Consider the following 18,444-nt stretch of genomic DNA (forward strand, 5'->3'; position numbering starts at 1 on the left):
TATTCACATCACTGTGGGAAAAAAATGTGCTTCCTCCTGGCACCTTTAATTTTTAAGATCGTGTTTCATTTCATTCGCCTGCAGTCTCTCTTCTCCAGCCCTCTCTTCCTCTCTCGCTCTTTCATGAACAGGCTTTACATTTATTTCATTTTTTTGGCCAAGTACAGGAACACTCGTCACTCACTCTCTCCAGTCTTTTAAAATCTCTCTCACTCTCTCTCTCCCTCTCTCTGCTGGTTCTCCTGATCTGTTCTGCTCTCCCTCCCCCTCTTGCTGCAGTGTTACTGCTAATGTATATTAGCGTCACTGCAGTCTCCACTGCTCTCCCTTTCCTTCTCTCTCGCTCTCTCTCTCTCTTATTTTTTTTCTTCTCTCTCTCAACCTTTCTCTTTTTCCTCTCTCTCTCAATATCTCTATCTCTTCTTCATCTCTTCTCTCTCTCTTTCTCTCTCTCTCTCTCTCTTTCTCTCTCTCCCTCAGCTTCCATTTCCTGTTCAGTGCTAACAGCGTTTTTACTTCTCGCTGTGTTGTCTTTTTTGTGCAGGTTTTGTGACACACACACACACACACACACACACACACACACACACACACACACACACACACACACACACACACACACACACACACACACACACACACAATGTTCTGGTAATTATACCTCTTCTCCCTCAGCTTGTGCTTGAGGATTTCTCACGCCGCTCACATGATCTCTAAGCCCTGCGTTTTTTTCCTGCCTGCTTCTCTGTTATCTGCTCTTTTTCTGGCTCACCTTCTCTCTCCGAGACCCTCCTCCCTCTCGCCAAAAAAATAGAAATAAATAAATAAATAAGTGAAATGAAACGTCACCGCTGCTGCTGAGCTCAGTTCTGGTGCCTGCTTTACAAACACACACACACACATTCGACACATTCGGCACATTAAAATATTAACCCTCTCAGTCCTGTGGAGCATTTTTTTTCTGTTATTTTTGCATTAAAAAACTGAATATTTTAACGTATTCATACAAAACAATTCTTAATCGTTCATTTTCCTTCAGGTTAGTGTCTTTATTCATCAAGGGTCGCCACGGCAGAATGAACCGCCAACTATTCCAGCTTGTTTTACACAGCAAATGCCCTTCCAGATGCAACCCAGAACTGGGAAACACCCATGCACACTCATTTACACACATACACTATGGCCCATTTAATTCATCCAGTTCACCTATAGCGCATGTGTTTGGACTTGTGGGGAAAACCGGAGCACCTGGGGGAACACCACGCCAATACGAAGAGAACATGCAAACTCCACACAGAAATGCCAATTGGGGCAGCTCGCACTTCTAGCTGTATGGCAACAGTGCTAACCACTAAGCCACTGTGTTACCCCCAATTCTTAATCATTTTAATAATTTTTTTTTCCAGATTTCATTGACTCAAAATCGCAAACTAGTTCTGATTTTTATAATAGTTCACTTTACTGAGCTTGATATTTGTTATATTATGTTTTTTAAATTCGTTTGTTCCCAAGTTCTTCATCTCTTTCTTCTTATCGTCATTATTATGTTGGTTATTTCTATTATTTTTTTACATGAAATACCATAAACTATAATAAAATTGCTTTCTGCAACATAATTTTATACCTATATTAAGTACAAATCTATAATCAAATAAATCAAATAAAAGTGGGCAGCATGGTCGCTCAGTGGTTAGCACTGTCACCTCACAGCAAGAAAGTCACTGGTTCGAGTCCTGGCTGGGTCAGTTAACATTTGGAGTTTGCATGTTCTCCCCATGTTGGTGCTCCGGTTTCCCCCACAGTCCAAACACATGCTCTATAGGTAAATTTGAGGAACTAAATTGGCCCTAGTTTATGAGAGTGAGAGTGTATGTGTGTTTACCAGTACTGGGTTGCAGCTGGAAGTGTATCCGCTGTATTAAACATATGCTGGAATAGTTGGTGGTTCATTTCGCTGTGGCAACCTTTAAGTCAGAGATTAGGCCAAAGGAAAATGAATGAAATTATGAAAGCTCCATTTTGCCTGATCGTTATGTTGGTCTCTTTTTTTTCGCGGTTATTAACATATGTCTTAATCTTATCCTCTAAAATCAACAAACCATAATTGATTCTGCGCATTTTTAATGTATATTTTGCACAGTTTGATAATGCTTCACTGTGCCTGTGCATTCACCCTATTAAAAAGTCAATTATATGCATATTAAAGAAGATTTTGAGCTGAATCTAGGGTCCTGGTGATTCTTCAAATGGCAATGGTTACTGGTCTTTAAGAATAAACATAAATACATTCAAAATAAGTAAATTACACTCACTGGCCACTTTATTAGGTACACCTTAGTAGTACCGGGTTGGACCCCTTTTGCCTTCAGAACTGCCTTAATCCTTCGTGGCAGAGATTTAACAAGGTACTGGAAATATTCCCCAGAGATTTTGCTCCATATTGACATGATAGCATCATGTAGTTGCTGCACATTTTTCAGCTGCACATCCATGATGCAAATCTCCCGTTCCACCACTTTGGATTGAGATCTGGTGACTGTGGAGGTCGTTTGAGTACAATGAACTCATTGTCATGTTCAAGAAAACAGTCTGAGATGGTTTTTGCTTTATAATATGGTGCGTTATCCTGCTGGAAGTCATAACTGTGGTCATAAAGGGATGGACATGGTCAGCAACAATACTCGGGTAGGCTGTGGCGTTGACATGATGGACAATTGGTACTAATGGACCCAAAGTGTGCCAAGAAAATATCCCCCACACCATTACACCACCAGCCCGAACCGTTGATACAAGGCAGGATGGATCCATGCTTTTACGTCAAATTCTGACCCGACCATCCAAATGTCGCAGCAGAAATGCAGACTTATCAGACCAGGCAATGCTTTTCCAATGTTCTCTTGTCCAGTTTTGGTGAGCCTGTGTGAATTATAGCCTCAGTTTCCTGTTCTTTGCTGACAGGAGTGGCACCCGGTGTGGTCTTCTGCTGCTGTAGCCCATCTGCCTCAAGGTTGGACGTTTTGAGTGTTCAGAGAGGCTCTTCTGCAGACCTCGGTTGAAACACACAGAACTGCCGCTCAAGGATATTTCCTCTTTTTCAGACCATTCTCTGTAAACCCTAAAGATGGTTTTGCGTGAAAATCCAAGTAGATCAGCAGTTTCTGAAATACTCAGACCAGCCCGTCTGGCTCCAACAACCATTCCATGTTTAAAGTCACTTTAATCACCTCTCTTCCCCATTCTGATGCTCAGTTTAACCTGCAGCAGATCGTCTTGACCATGTCTGCATGCCTAAATGCATTGAGTTGCTGCCATGTGATTGGCTGATTAGAAACTTGCGTAACAAGCAGTTGGACAGGTGTACCTAATAAAGTGGCCGGTGAGTGTATATGCATATTTTGACTTGAAAATATAAAACTACTTTACTGTGCACAATCCTTGTTTTTAAAATATTTTTTTCCCAAGAATATTTACAAATACAACCAAACTGTAATCTAAAATGATTCTACACACACGTTTTACTGCATAGGTCTGCTGCTGTCCACGGTGCTGAATTCAGCTCCATTAAAACTACTGACTCTGCACTTATTATTATTTTAAAATTTAACAAAGCTGTTCCTTTTTTCTCATTATTATTACCATTATATATTTTAATGTTCTCATATCTGTCCCCTCGACCTCTATAGCAGCTTTTCTCACTTTTCCTCCATCTGCGCATTCGCTTATCTCACTTTTTCAAATAGTTTTCATTCATAATCCCTCCTCTGGGTTCATCTAAGTATCACATTATTTCATTAACGTGATCTCTTTTTCACATTTATGCACCTGAACTGCTCTCAACTCACTATTTCCAGAGCCTTTTACACATATGAAAAAAAACTGGTATGATATATGATGATGATGATGAATATATATATATATATATATATATATATATATATATATATATATATATATATATATATATATATATATATATATATAAATCTATTTGTTTAAATGGTGCTTAGCATGAATGAGTACACCCTCTTTAAAAATTCCTTCATTCGTTAATTTTTCCTCTGTATCCTTTATTAATCTGGGGTCACCACAGCGGAATGAACCACCAACTTATTCAGCATATGTTTTACACAGAGGATGCCCTTCCAAGCCAGTACTTCGAAACATCCATACTAACTTACTCACACACATACACTACGGTCAATGTTTTTGTTTTTAGACAGTGGGGGAAACGGAGCAACCGGACGAAACCCACGCCAACATGGGGAGAGCATGCAAACTCCAGACAGAAATGCCAAATGACCCAGCCAGGATTCAAACCAGCGATCTTTTGCTGTGAAGCAACAGTGCTAACCACTGAGCCACCGTGTCGCCCCGTTTTGAAATTATAGATTATATTTTTAATCAATTTGTCAGTAAATATGGACAATATGTTTAGGTGGATTTAAGAAAAAAGTTTTATTTAATAGTTATACTCATTAAAATATGAATTTAGTTTAGAAAATCTTTAGGAATGGATGGATGATACATTTAAATGAAAATAAGATATTTATTTATTTAACAAAATTTGAACTAAATGTAATATTTTTAATGGTTCTCTTGATTTTTGTTTTCTTTATTAAAATTTAAGAATTTAAATATTTTTTTAATAAGATTTTTTTGATAAGAAGATTTCAAATGTAATTTTTTTGTACAAAAAACTAAAAAAAATAAAATGTAAATAAAGTAGAATTGCATTTATTTATTTATTTTTATTTATTTAAATTGTGATTTCTTTTTTTTTTACATTACATTTTTATTGCGCCATAGTCTTAGGTCAGGTTTTTATTTTTTATTTAAATTAAAAATATTTTTTAATAAAGTATAAAAATAAAATTTAAATATAATAAAATTTTATTTATTTTATTTAAATTGTGATTTTTTTTTTTCCTCCTGACATATTACAATTTTTTTGCACTGCAATCTTTGGTCAGGTTTATTATTATTATTATTTTTTTTTATTAATTTTTTTTTTTAAGTTAGAAATATTTTTTTAATAAAATAAACATTTTTATTAATATTTTGAATGTTGTTTTTTTTTTTTTTAGAAAAAAATATTTTAAAAAATTTAAACCATAATCTTAGGTTTTTTGTTAGATTATTTAATGTAAACACACAAATATCCTAAAGTACAGCATTCCAATATTAATTTAAGCGATAGATCTGTAAGGCATGTAATCATTCACTGTACGTTGCTTATATTGTTTACAATCCTTTTAATGTTGTAATTGTACATTTTCCACACAAGTCTTTAAAAAATGGCGACTATACAGCATGTACAATATGAACATATAGTAACTATGTACAAAATATGTAACTAAATATGTACCAAATATGTAACTATATACACAAAATATTTTAGTGTACATAATGCACTTAATAACGAATCAATAAAGCATGAGAAATTTAGCAAATGTTTTTTTTTTTTTTGTAAAACACACCCTGATTTGTAACTCACAGTGTAGATACACTCACTCAAAGTATTATTTTAGCTGCTTGCTCAAACTACTTATTTAAAATGAGCTGAAATTTGAGCTTTTTTTGGGACAACTCAATTATTTATGTTCAATCTGCTTAAATTTGTTAAGTTATCCTAATCGATTTATGTTGGGACAACATGAATGAACTGTGTGGAATCAATCTGTGTCGGGACAACATGAAGGAGTTAAGTTGACTTGTTAAGTTTTACACATTTAAGTTGATTAAACATAAAACAATTGAAAAAACCCTCAAGAATTGGGTCGATTCAGCTCATTTTAAATGCATAGTTTGAACTAACAGCAAGTGTAGAACAGAAATAGTTCTCCATTGCAGTGCATTCACTGTCAGAAGTAAACAAAGTCTTACCTTTTAAGTGCCATCTTGACTTTCTTTGAGGCTTCCTCATGCTGGAGCCTTTTTAAATGCGGCTCTGCAAAAGTTGACTAACTTTGACTTCAGTCTGCATGGAAAAGAATCACAACAGACAACTAGAAATGAGTTTCCAGCATGCAAAAGAGCTAAAAGTGTTCACGATCAAACCATTCAGAATGGGTGAAGAAAGTGAAATGCATGGAGAAAAGTGAGTGATGCAGGACTCCAGAGTGCTTCTCGGTGAACTGTGATTCCTGAATGCGGAATTGGAGAGCTAGGGATGGACGGTGGGGGTGGGGGGCTGCGTTTGGTGAGGGAGAGGAGGAGGAAAGGTAAAGAAAGGGGGACGAACAGAGACGGGATGAAAAAAAGAGAGCGCAGAATGCTACGGAGTGCATTAATACTTTTAAAAGCAACCCAATCAGAAGCATTTCAGATCTTTTTACTGGAGGGATGCACAAAGTCAGGGGTGTACTGCAGCAAAACACTGCGCTGTTCACTCTAAAGCTCTCTCTCTCTCTTCACCCCTCCTGCTACAGTGCATAATGAGCACCTTTCTCTCTCTCTCTTTCTCTCGCTCATGCAATGAAGCTGCAGCGAAGCTCTTGACTTATTAGCTGCTTCATTTAAAGAGAGAGAGAGAGACAGAGAGAATTTTAATCAGTCGCAATAGTCTCAGTTGTATCTTGCAGTGGTGTTGCTTTGAGAGTTGCAGGCCAGAGGACGTTTGAAAGATTGATGGATTGAGAAGGAGAGAGAAAGATAGAGTATGTGTATTCCACAAGCACAGGATGTTGATGCTCTTACGTTTATGCACATTTTTTTTGTGTGTGTCTGAAGTGCTTCAGTGCTGTGCTGTTGTGGTGATCTTTTGAAGACAATATAATGCAGAATTGTTTGATTGCCATTCATGACTCATGCAAAACTTCAAATTCTGTTTTTTGGCATTAATGACTCGTTAAAATGATCAATTGACACTTATATGATGATTCAATCCTGCATTCTGCTGTTTTTTTTACATTCGTTTTTTCTGCTCTACATTCTGATCTATTATGTAATTTTCTATTTGGTAAAATTCTGTTCTAAATCTTTTTTTTTTTTCTACTTGATGAAATATTATGCGATTTATCTCTCTGATCTGTCTATTATATTCTGCTCTATTTTATTACGCTCTGTCCCTTCTATTCTATTCTATTCTATTTTATTCTGGGCTGTGCATTCTGTTGTGTATTTCATTGTGCCTCGATCTGTCTATTCTGTTCTGTTATATTCTATTTTATTCTATTCTATTCTGGGTTGTCCGATTTGTTCTGTATTTAATTCCACCTCCTTCTGCCTCTTCTGTTACGATCATTTCATTATGTCTATTCTATTCTAATTCTATTCTGGGCTGTCTACTCTGTTGTATTTTCCATTTTACCTTCTGCTTATTCTGTTATAATCTTTTTATTGTGCCTCTTCTGTTCTGTTCTATTTTATTCTATTCTGGGCTGTTCATTCAATTCCACCTCCCTCTGCCTCTCCTGTTATGATATTGTCATTATGTTTATTCTACTTTATTTTATTCTGTTCTGTTCTATTCTATTCTATTCTGGGCTGTCCATTCTCTTCTATATTCAATTCTACCTCATTCTTCTGCTTCTGTTGATCTTTGTATTATTTCTATTCTATTCTATTCTATTCTATTCTGTTCTATTATTGGCTGTCCATTCTGTTCTATTCAATTCCACCTCCCTCTGCTTCTGCTGTTATGATCATTTCATGACGTCTATTATTCTATTCTATTTCATTCTGAGCTGTCAATTCTATTCCCCAATGAATTCAGTGTTATACTATTCTGTCTATTCTGTAATATTATGCTCTCTTTAATTAAATCTGTTCTATTTTGTCTATAAAAGTCTATTCCATGCTACTCTGTCCAGTTCAGTTTTGTCTATTCTATATTCTACTCTGTTCTTTTCATAGTTTTTTTCCTTTTCTATATTATGTTCATTTCTATTGTGCTTTGTACTATTCTATTCAATGCTGGAAGACTAATGTCTTCTGTTATGCCTTTTTCATTTCTATTTTGGCCAGTAATTCCATTCTATTCTATTTTATTCTTTTCTGTTATGCCCTATTATTTTATCAATTCGTTTTCTATTCCTCAATAAATTCTCTTTTATTCTGTTTTGTCCGTCTCTTCTGTTATTTAATGTTGTGCTCCATTCTATTATATCAGTTTATGAAAATTCTGTTCTGTCCATGACATTCTGTTCTGGGCTGTTCTGTCAACTCTGTTAGGTTCAGATCTGTTTGTTCTACAGTATATTCTACTTTGTTTATCATTCAGTTTTTTTCATTTCTATATTATGTCAATTCTATTTTGTTCTGATCTATTCTATTCTGATCTATTCTATTCTGTTCTAAACTAATCTATTCTGTCATGTTCTGTTCTATTCTATTCTGTCCAGATCTATTCTATTCTAATCAATTCTATTCTGTCGTGATCTATTTGAATCTATTCCATTCTGTCCTGATCTATTCTATTCTATTATATTGTGCTCTTTTTTTACTCTACTACTATTTTTCCTTTCTTTTCCTCAATAAATTCTGTTTTATTCTATTCTGTCTTTTCTGTTATTTAATGTTGTGCTACATTCTATAATATCAGTTCATGTAAATTCTATTCTGGTCTGTGCTATTCTGTCAACTCTGTTAGGTTCAGTTCTCTTTGTTCTACGGTTTATTCTACTCTTTTTATCATTTAGTTTTTTTTTCTTTTATATATGGTTATATCTATTCTATTCTGTCCTAATCTGTTCTATTCTATTTTCATACATTGAGTACTTTCATTATGTTTGCCTGAGCACTCTGAGCTGAAACGCTGTTGTTATGATATCTGTGGTGTTATGAAAGACAGAATAATGCAGAATTGTTTGAGTGAAAGTTATGTCGTGCTCAAAACATACATTTTGTTATAGTTTTATTCCAATCAATTCTATTCAGTTTATTTCAGCTTTATCATCATTTATGAGTTACACTGGACAAAAACCTTGTTTAATAAATAAACTTAAACCTCATATAACAAATGCTAAGAGACAAATGTTTTCCTGATCCTGTTGTTATCAAAAAGCGTATTGTTCTGAACGGTTCTGTGTGAAATGAAATATGCTCTGATCTTTTTTAGTGTCTTACAGATATCTGTGTTGTTTAGTATTTGACACAATATACTCAAGGGAGATCCTGCAGTGCGAGAAACTAATTTAAACAGCATTCTCTCATAAGTAGTGTGCATTTTTAGCTCTATATTACCCACACTCCTAAAGATGAAGCTTATTTATTGGCATACATGCATCTTGCTTTGCACTGCACAGACATTTATTTAGCGTGGAATGAGGTTCTAAAATGTAACATTGAACCACAAAGCCAGTCTTGTGTTTATAACCAAAAATTAAGTGTATGAGTTGAAATTCTGGATGTTTCATTTATGCCAAAAGTAACTAGAAAAATAAATAAAGACCACGTCCCATTTACGATATTTTGTACATTACCTACTTTATTTACTTTTTAAATTATTTTTTTTATAATGTGCATTGCTTAGCACTTCAAATAGAAATGTAAAGAACTCTTTTTTTCAATGTTTCGTTTTTCAAACACTCCGATTCCAGTTTTTCCAAATATCTCAGCTAAATATGACTGGCTTTGTGGTTGCGGGTCTCAAATGTTTATTCTAAAGTGATTATTCTAGAACTGTTTACTAAGAGGATCCAGAAATTCTAAAATGTATCCGTTATAAGTGCTTGACATGCATTGCAAATTTAAGATTCCAAACATTCTGAAACAGAACCGTTTATGTTTGAGTGTTTGGCATGTATGCATGCATTGGAATGTCATAAAGCTCCATGCATCAAGCACACACGACGCAAGTTTGTCCAAAAAACACACACACAAGGTCACATGCAACCTTCATATCACTGCAGTATTTTGTGATATGAATAACGGGACCCCAATATGATGTGTGCAAGATCCCCTCCATGTTGTACCTCTACTAACCATCTCCCCATCTCTCTCTCTCTCCCTCCCTCCTCCTGTCCCCCCCGCAGACCGCTCCTCTCTCCTCCCCTCTCCGTTTTTTCTCCTCCTCTCCCTCCCCTATGCTCAGTTCGGTGTGTGTCTCCTCATTCAAAGGGCGCAAGGGTGGGAACAAGTCGTCCAACAAAGCATGTTACAGCGCCGACATGACTTGCCCGTCGGAAAGCGAGAAAATCGTCATCAACTGCGGCGGCGTGCGGCACGAGACGTACCGGAGCACCCTGAAGACGCTCCCCGGTACGCGGCTGTCGTGGCTCACTGAACCGGACGCCTTCAGCAACTTCGACTATGACCCGAAGTCCGACGAGTTTTTCTTCGACCGGCACCCGTCTGTGTTCTCGTTCATCCTCAACTACTACCGGACGGGGAAGTTGCACTGCCCCAACGACGTGTGCGGCCCGCTGTTCGAGGAGGAGCTCGCTTTTTGGGGCATCGACGAGACCGACGTGGAGGCGTGCTGCTGGATGAACTACCGGCAGCACCGGGACGCGGAGGAGGCGCTGGACAGCTTTGAGACACCCGAGCCGGAGGTGCCGGACGACGACCCGGCGCTCGCAGGAGACGGAGACCTGAAGCGGCTGTGCCTGCAGGAGGACGGCAGGAAAGCGGGCTGGTGGCGCGTGTGGCGCCCGCGGATCTGGGCGCTTTTCGAGGACCCATACTCGTCCAAATACGCGCGGGTGAGTGACCATTCAGCACCTCTGCACGCGTGGACAGCTCCTCAGTCCAGCGCTCATTTCATGTGCTTCTAACAAGATAGATGGTGTGTGGTTTAAAGCAGCTGATTGGTAAATCCAAGTGTCTTATTCTTTATGCTCTGCGTGTGTATTAGGTTGGCTGGTAATTGAGAGGTTTGTAGGTTCAAACCCTTATATAGATGTCCTTGTTTAGTTTTAATCGACTTATTAAACTGTTTTGAACTTGCAGGGAACATTAAGCAAGGTTTTGTTCTTGCCGTAACATTAACAGAACATTTATTGATCATTTATGTATTGTTTTTGGAATCAAGTTTTCTTTGCTTTTGGAATGTTGTGAGTTGTTTAAACGTTCAGCGAACAGACCTGTAATGATAGCAAAGTGATCAAACAACATTTGAGTAAACGTTTATGAAACATTTTTCTTAAATTGACCTTCTGAATGTTTTGGGATTATAAATGTATGATGTCTTCTTATCTGGGTTAAGATAAATTCTTTAATTGTGCTGATTTTGAAAATTAAGATTTTTTTTTAATAAATCGAGCAGCTCTTTGCATGCATGGACAGCCCTTCAGTCCAGCGCTCATTACACCAAATAGTAGCTGAAATGTTGTTTATGGCAGCTGATTGGTAAACCTTAGTCTTATTCTTTACAATGCTGCGCTTGTGTATTAGGTTGGCTGGTAATTGAGTGGTTTGTAGCTTCAAATCCTTATAGATGTCCTGTTTTTAGTTTTACTCGACACATTAAACAGATTATAGCGAGCAGGGAAGGTTAGGTTTTGTTAAAGTTATAAGCAAATGTTCTTCCAGTAACATTAACAGAACGTTTATTTGTCATTTATGGAATGTTTTCAGAGGCATTTTTATTCTAAAGTTTTTTTGCTTTTGGAATGTTGTGCCTTGTTTATATGTTCAAAAATTTTGGGAACATTAACATACAATGTGGCAACACTGCGTATTAGTAGACTGTCTGCTTGATATCTGTTGATACTGCTCCTTCAACAGACATTTAATAGACTATAAGAAACTTTGCAAGCACATATTAACTTACACTAACCTCAACCTGCAGTAATGAGAATTAGTTGACATGTAACTTAAATTCAACAAACAGACCATCAAAATAAAGTGTGACCTACAAGGTTTTCTTTGCTTGGTTAAGATAAGTTTAGTTTATTTATATAGCACATTTTTTACAACACAACGTTGCCCAAAGTGCTGAACACAATCAATACTAAACATGAAATCTACATCACATAAATAACAATTAAAACATAAGGCAAATCCCTCAACATTAAAAAGGCTCAAATACTAAAGAACAAAGATGGTGTTTCAAACGCTTTTTAAAAACAGGTAGAGTTGGAGCATGTCTGATGTGGGGCGGAAGCTCGTTCCAGAGTTTTGGGGCGACAACAGCAAAAGCCCGATCCCCACTTCGCTTACACCTGGACCTTGGTACAGATAGAATAAATTCATCAGAAGACCTCAGTGACCTACCAGGATTGTATACGTGTAGCAGGTCTGATAAGTATGATGGTGCCAGATTGTTTAAGGATTTAAAAACAAAGATTAATAGTTTAAAATCAATCCTTGACCTAACAGGCAGCCAGCCCAGAGAGGAAAGAACTGGGGATATGTGCTCAAACTTGCGAGTCCCTGTCAGAAGTCTCGCAGCTGCATTTTGTACTAATTGCAATCTGTTTAGGGAATTTTGACTAATACCCACATACAGAGAATTGCAATAGTCAAGTCTTCCCAAAATAAAAGCATGGATCACCTAAGTTGCTTGTTTGTGCTGATTTAGAAAAGTAGGAAGTTTTTCAACTGAATAAATCGAGCAGCTCTTTGCATGCATGGACAGACATACAGTCCAGCGCTCATTACACCAAATTGTAGCTGAAATGTTGTTTATGGCAGCTGATTGGTAAACCTTAGTCTTACTCTTTACAAAGCTGCGCTTGTGTATTAGTTTGGCTGGTAATTGAGTGGTTTGTAGCTTCAAACCCTTATAGATGTCCTGTTTTTGGTTTTACTCGACACATTAAACAGATTATAGCAAGCAGGGAACATTAAGCAAGGCTTTGTCAAAGTTACAAGCAAATGTTCTTATAGTAACATTAACAGAACGTTGTGACTTGTTTAGACGTTCAAAAATTTTATGAACATTAACATACAACATGGCAACACTGCGTATTAGTAGACTGTCTGCTTGATATCTGTTGATACTGCTCCTTCAACAGACATTTAACAGACTATAAGAAACTTTGCAAGTACTTGTCAACTCACACTAACCTCAACCTAACAGTCTACTTATAATCTAATGAGAATTAGTTGCAATGTAACTTAAATTCAACAAACAGACCATCAAAATAAAGTGTGACCTACAATGTTTTCTTAGCTTGGTTAAGATAAGTTGTTTCATTGTGCTGATTTAGAAAATTAGGAAGTTTTTCAACTGAACAAATCAAGCAGCTCTTTACGCATGCATGGACAGCCCTTCAGTCCAGCGCTCATTACACTGAATAGTAGCTGAAATGTTGTTTATGGCAGCTGATTGGCAAACCTTAGTCTTACTCTTTACAATGCTGCGCTTGTGTATTAGGTTGGCTGGTAATTGAAAGGTTTGTAGCTTCAAACTCTTATAGATGTCCTGTTTTTAGTTTTACTCGACACATTAAACAGATTATAGCAAGCAGGGAAGGTTAGGTTTTGTTAAAGTTATAAGCAAATGTTCTTCCAGTAACATTAACAGAACGTTTATTTGTCATTTATGGAATGTTTTCAGAGCAATTTTTATTCTAAAGTTTTTTTGCTTTTGGAATGTTGTGCTTTGTTTATATGTTCAAAAATTTTGGGAACATTAACATACAATGTGGCAACACTGCGTATTAGTAGACTGTCTGCTTGATATCTGTTGATACTGCTCCTTCAACAGACATTTAATAGACTATAAGAAACTTTGCAAGCACATATTAACTTACCCTAACCCCAACCTGCAGTAATGAGAATTAGTTGACATGTAACTTAAATTCAACAAACAGACCATCAAAATAAAGTGTGACCTACAAGGTTTTCTTAGCTTGGTTAACATTAGTTGCTTGTTTGTGCTGATTTAGAAAAGTAGGAAGTTTTTCAACTGAACAATTCGAGCAGCTTTTACGCATGCATGGACAGCCCTTCAGTCCAGCGCTCATTACACTAAATAGTAGCTGAAATGTCATTTAAAGCAGCTGGTGGGTAAACCCAAGTGCTTTTTGTCTTATTCTTCACAAAGTTGTGTGTGCAGTGTAATAGGTTGACTGGTAGCTGAGAGGTCTGTAGGTTCAAACCCTTATAGACGTCCTTGAGTTTGAGCATATTTTCAACAGTATTTACTCTTTCGGATCTGTTAAACAGAACGTTTATTTGTCATTTATGAAATGTTTTTCCAGAAGAATTTTTATTTGAAAGTTTTTTTTTAAATGCTGCGACTTGTTTAAACGTTCAGAGAACACTTTTGTAATGTTGGTGAAGGAATAAAACAACATCTGCATAGACATTTTTGAAACATAAAAAAAAAATTGAACATTCATAAATGATGATTTCTTGAATGTAAGTTTTTAGTCGTCAGTTCAACTGTATTGATTTAGAAAATTCCAGGAAATTTTTCATCTAAAAAAATCAAGCAGCCCTGCAGGCATGGACAGCTCCTCAGTCCAGCGCTCATTAGACACAATAGCAGCTGAAGTGTCATTTAAAGCAGCTGATGGGTCAACCCAAGTGCTCTTTTTGTCTTATTTTTCACAATGCTGAGCGGGCAGTGTAATAGGTTGGTGGTTAATTGAGTGGTTTATATGTTCAAACCCTTATATATATGTCCTTGATTTGAGCATACTTTTAACTGTATATACACCTTTTCACCTGTTAAACAGTTTTCTACACTGTAAAAAAAAAAATGTAATTCTACGGTTTATGTCTGACAGCTGGGGTGCCGGAAAAAAACGTAAAATAGCAGCCATTAAAGTAAAGAAATAAACCGTAAAATAATGAATACTAAATTACAGAAATTTCATTAAATTTAAACTTCTGGTTTATTTATGTAATTTAATATCTGTTATTTTACGGTAAATTTCTGTAATTTAACGACTTTTACAGATTTTTATTTTACATCTATGAGGAAATACTAAAGTAAGGCTTTTTGTTAAAGTTATAAACAAGTGTTCTTTCAGTGACATTAACAGAACGTTTATTTGTCATTTATGGAATGTTTTTCAGAAGAATTTTTTTTTGAAAGTTATTTTTAATGCTGCGACTTGTTTAAAATGCTGAGTGTGCAGTGTAATACATTGGCTGGTAATTGAGAGGTTTGAAGGTTTGAACCGTTATATATGTCCTTGAGTTTGAACAACAGTATATACTCTTGTTGTGCTGTTAAACAGTTTTCAAGCTATCAGGGAACGCTCAAGAAAAGTTTTGTCAAATTTATAAACATTTGTTTTTCCAGTAACATTAACAGAACATTATTTGTCATTGATGTAATGTTTTCAGAAGCATTTTTATCTTATAGTTTTTTGCATTTTGAATGTTGGGAGTCGTTTATTTGTACAGAGAATGTTAGAGAAGGGATAAAACAACATGGAAAATAAATATATGGAATATATAAATATATGGAAAATTTCCGCAACGACTTTACCGGTAAATTTAAAAAAGCGCTGTTCACACAGGCGAGGACGTTACGGAATTTTTCCGGGAAAGAGCATTCACACATCCATCGCAAAATACAGTAAATTCTGACATCATTAACCAGAAATGAGCTCTAAACGGCTGCGCTTGTATTTGTAAACATTTGACAATTACAAACTCTGTGGATGGATCAATATTGTGAACAACTTCCATGAAAACATATAGAGAAACACTTTCGCATGTCGAGAGTTACATGATATGGGTGTGTGCTGGCGCTCATGGGCTGTTTCATGGGCACACGCAAAGCTTGAAGGTAAACAAACAACGGCTTATCATAAGCATCTTATCGATGATTATTTACACGGTTGGCATTAAGATAAACATAAACGTGATCTGACTAACTTCTAGCTGCTAAATATGTCTGGTAAAATATTCTAAGGCTTTTATTCTCATAAACCGCGCAGACGTGAATGCTTCTGACTGTTCTGATTGGCTAAAGCAGACGTCTCACGTCAGCACGTTCTAGACGTGCACACGCTTATTCCGGCAATCTTCCTTCTGCATTCACACAGCGCAGCATTCCGGCCAATTACCGGTAATGTTACAACTTCTCTTTCCGGAAAATAGCCAGAACGTATTTACCGGTATATTCAAAAAGACCCTGTTCACACATACAACCTTTTCTGGAAAATTGCCGGTAATTTTCCGGAAAGGTGTGTATGTGTGAATGGGGCTAACATTTGAGTAGACAATTGTGAATAATTTTTTTGTTTTAAAATGGACATTTTGAATGTTTTGGGAACGTTACTACAGTATATCATGTTTTCTGAACTCGGTTAACATAAGTTGTATGATCGTTCTGACTTAAAAAAATTCTAGGAATTGTTTCCAACTAAACAAATCGAGCAGCTCTTTACTCATGGACAGCTCCTCAGTCCAGCACTCAATTTACATGCTTTTAACCAGATAGTAGCTGAAATGTTGTTTAAAGCAGCTTGGTAACCAAGCAGGTAAACCCAAGTGTGCTATTCTTTACAATCCTGTGTGTGTGTTCTAGGTTGACTGGTAATTGAGAGCTTTGTAGTAGAATCAAACCCTTAGTGAAGTTTTATCAACTAATTTCGAGAGAAGCACGTGAGGATCAAGGACAAATTAATCGTATTATTATCCAATCACTGCAAGACTAAACCCCTATAAATGGTCATGAATGACATACCTTATGTTTTTTGATTGTCAGCATCCCACCTTACCACCTGTCGCCACACCTTAACCAGGGGTGTCCTGCATAGTTTAGCTCCAACTTCCTCCAACACACCTGCCTGGAAGGCTAGTATACCTAGAAAGAGCTTGATTAGCTGGTTCAGGAGTTTTTAATTGGGGTTGGAACTAAAAGTATGCAGGACACCGGCCCTCCAAGACCAAGTTTGGACACCACTGGCCTATCGGGATCATTCTCAGGCCAGGCTTAACACTGCGTTTGGAGCATTCAGAGAACATTCCCGTAACGTTTGCGAAGTGATTAATAAACATTTTCATTGACATTTATGGAATGTTTTGAGTACATTAAATACTATGATTTCTTGTCTGGCTTAACATAAGTTGTTTGATCGTACTGATTTTTGAAAATTCTAAGAATTTTTTCCAATTAAACAAAACTCTATACACTCAGTCCAGCGCTCAATTCACATGCTCTTAACTCAAAAGTCATTTAAAGCAGCTGATTGGTAAACCCAAGTGCTCTTTTCATCTTATTCTCTACAATGCAGTGCACGCTTAATAGGTTGGCTGGTAATTGAGAGGTTTGTAGGTACAAATCCTTACCGTACGTTCACACCGAAACAGCGAGAGCGTAAAAGTAGCCGGAAGTCATTCATTTTCAATGAGAGCCGGCGGCGAGGAGCAGCGCGGCGCGTCTTCTCTGGCGTGGGCGTCGAGGAGAGTTAAAATCAAGTCAACTTTATGGTAATGAGCTATGACGCGGTTCAGCGGCATGCAATCAGAATGAAGACGTCCACCGCTTGATCGGAGTTCAGAGAACACAGACCTGTGAACTTTGGTTCCGACCACAGTTTTTCCCAAGGGTTTGATGATTGCGGTCGCCGGATTTACAATGTTTTCTTACAGGAACATGCATTAAAGTTACTGGCGAGTTACTGATGTTCATTAAAGTTATATAAATTTATGTCAAAAAAAGCAGGGAAACTCACGCGACGTGACAGTACAAAACAGTACTGCTGCTTCAGGATATTTTAGACAAATGGACACATATTCGATAAATAGAGCAAAGCCACACCACACGCAACTTGATCTTCCATTGTTATATGAATTTGATAAGAAGTGCGCACAATTTTCACGCTAGAAACATGTTTTATGCAGGAATGTAACTGATATGCTGCAACGGCTCCTTTAAATACTATATCAATGTAGCGAGTTTTGACGCTCGTGCCGCTTTCGGTGTGAACGTACGGTTATGATTTCTTTGATTTGAGCACACTTTCAACAGTACAGTTTACAGTTTACTTTTGTTTTGTTGTTACTTTTGTACTTTTTTTGCATGGGATGTTGATCTCTGCTCTGTCGACGTTTGATGTTGAGAATTCAACTCTACAGTTTTTCAGCAATTTAAAATAATATAATCTATAATAATACAGTGTTTCCTCTAGAATTTTTTCCAGCTGTGCCGGCAGACTCTGTTGGCCATTTTACACAGATCTACCTCTACATGTGGCGTATTTTCATTGACAAATGTCATGGGTGCAGTATTAAGTCGAGCTCGCATATTTGTAATAGCCTATGAGCATGTCAATCTCTGCTTGAGCGCAGATTTTTTCTGTTCGTGCACAAAACTTCTTGTGCGCCCTCAAATATTCGCTGCTCAAGTGCAGATTGTCTTGCGCTCTCAAATAAACGCGGCTGAAGTGTGATTTAGTGCGTTTGTGTAGCGAGTATGGTCTCCAACATTGATTAGATATGCTAGGAATATTTATGAATGTCTCTGATAGACTTGCGGAGCGGACCGCGGCATTAATGCATCCTGAAGTAAAGTGAAACGGCTATAAACTCCAGCATGATAAAGTCATTATATGCAGAGCCACAGACCTTTATCTATAAATAAAGTATAAT

The 18,444-nt window shown here is 36.9% G+C and overlaps 1 protein-coding gene and 1 long non-coding RNA gene across 14 annotated transcripts in view; one reads left to right on the forward strand and one right to left on the reverse strand.

Moving 5' to 3' along the window:
* LOC137489270 (uncharacterized) overlaps positions 1 to 6,380 on the reverse strand; it is a 28,824-nt gene extending 22,444 nt beyond the window's left edge. The window contains exon 1 of one of the 2 annotated variants that reach the window (XR_012399540.1): positions 5,884 to 6,365. This is a non-coding gene — a long non-coding RNA (uncharacterized lncRNA). Of the gene's footprint in view, positions 1 to 5,883 lie in introns of both variants that reach the window. The other variant, XR_012399541.1, reaches the window with a different exon arrangement.
* Positions 1 to 18,444, forward strand: part of kcnc3b (potassium voltage-gated channel, Shaw-related subfamily, member 3b) — a 143,122-nt gene that overhangs the window by 19,374 nt on the left and 105,304 nt on the right. For 8 of the 12 annotated variants that reach the window (XM_021470206.3, XM_021470207.3, XM_021470208.3 and 5 more), the window contains exon 2: positions 9,975 to 10,643. In XM_021470206.3, the coding sequence (XP_021325881.1) occupies positions 10,026 to 10,643 (618 nt within the window). In that variant the 5' untranslated portion in view covers positions 9,975 to 10,025. 12 annotated transcript variants of the gene reach the window in all.

This window comes from Danio rerio, chromosome 24, assembly GCF_049306965.1.
Source record: "Danio rerio strain Tuebingen ecotype United States chromosome 24, GRCz12tu, whole genome shotgun sequence".
Taxonomy (NCBI): Eukaryota; Metazoa; Chordata; class Actinopteri; order Cypriniformes; family Danionidae; genus Danio; species Danio rerio.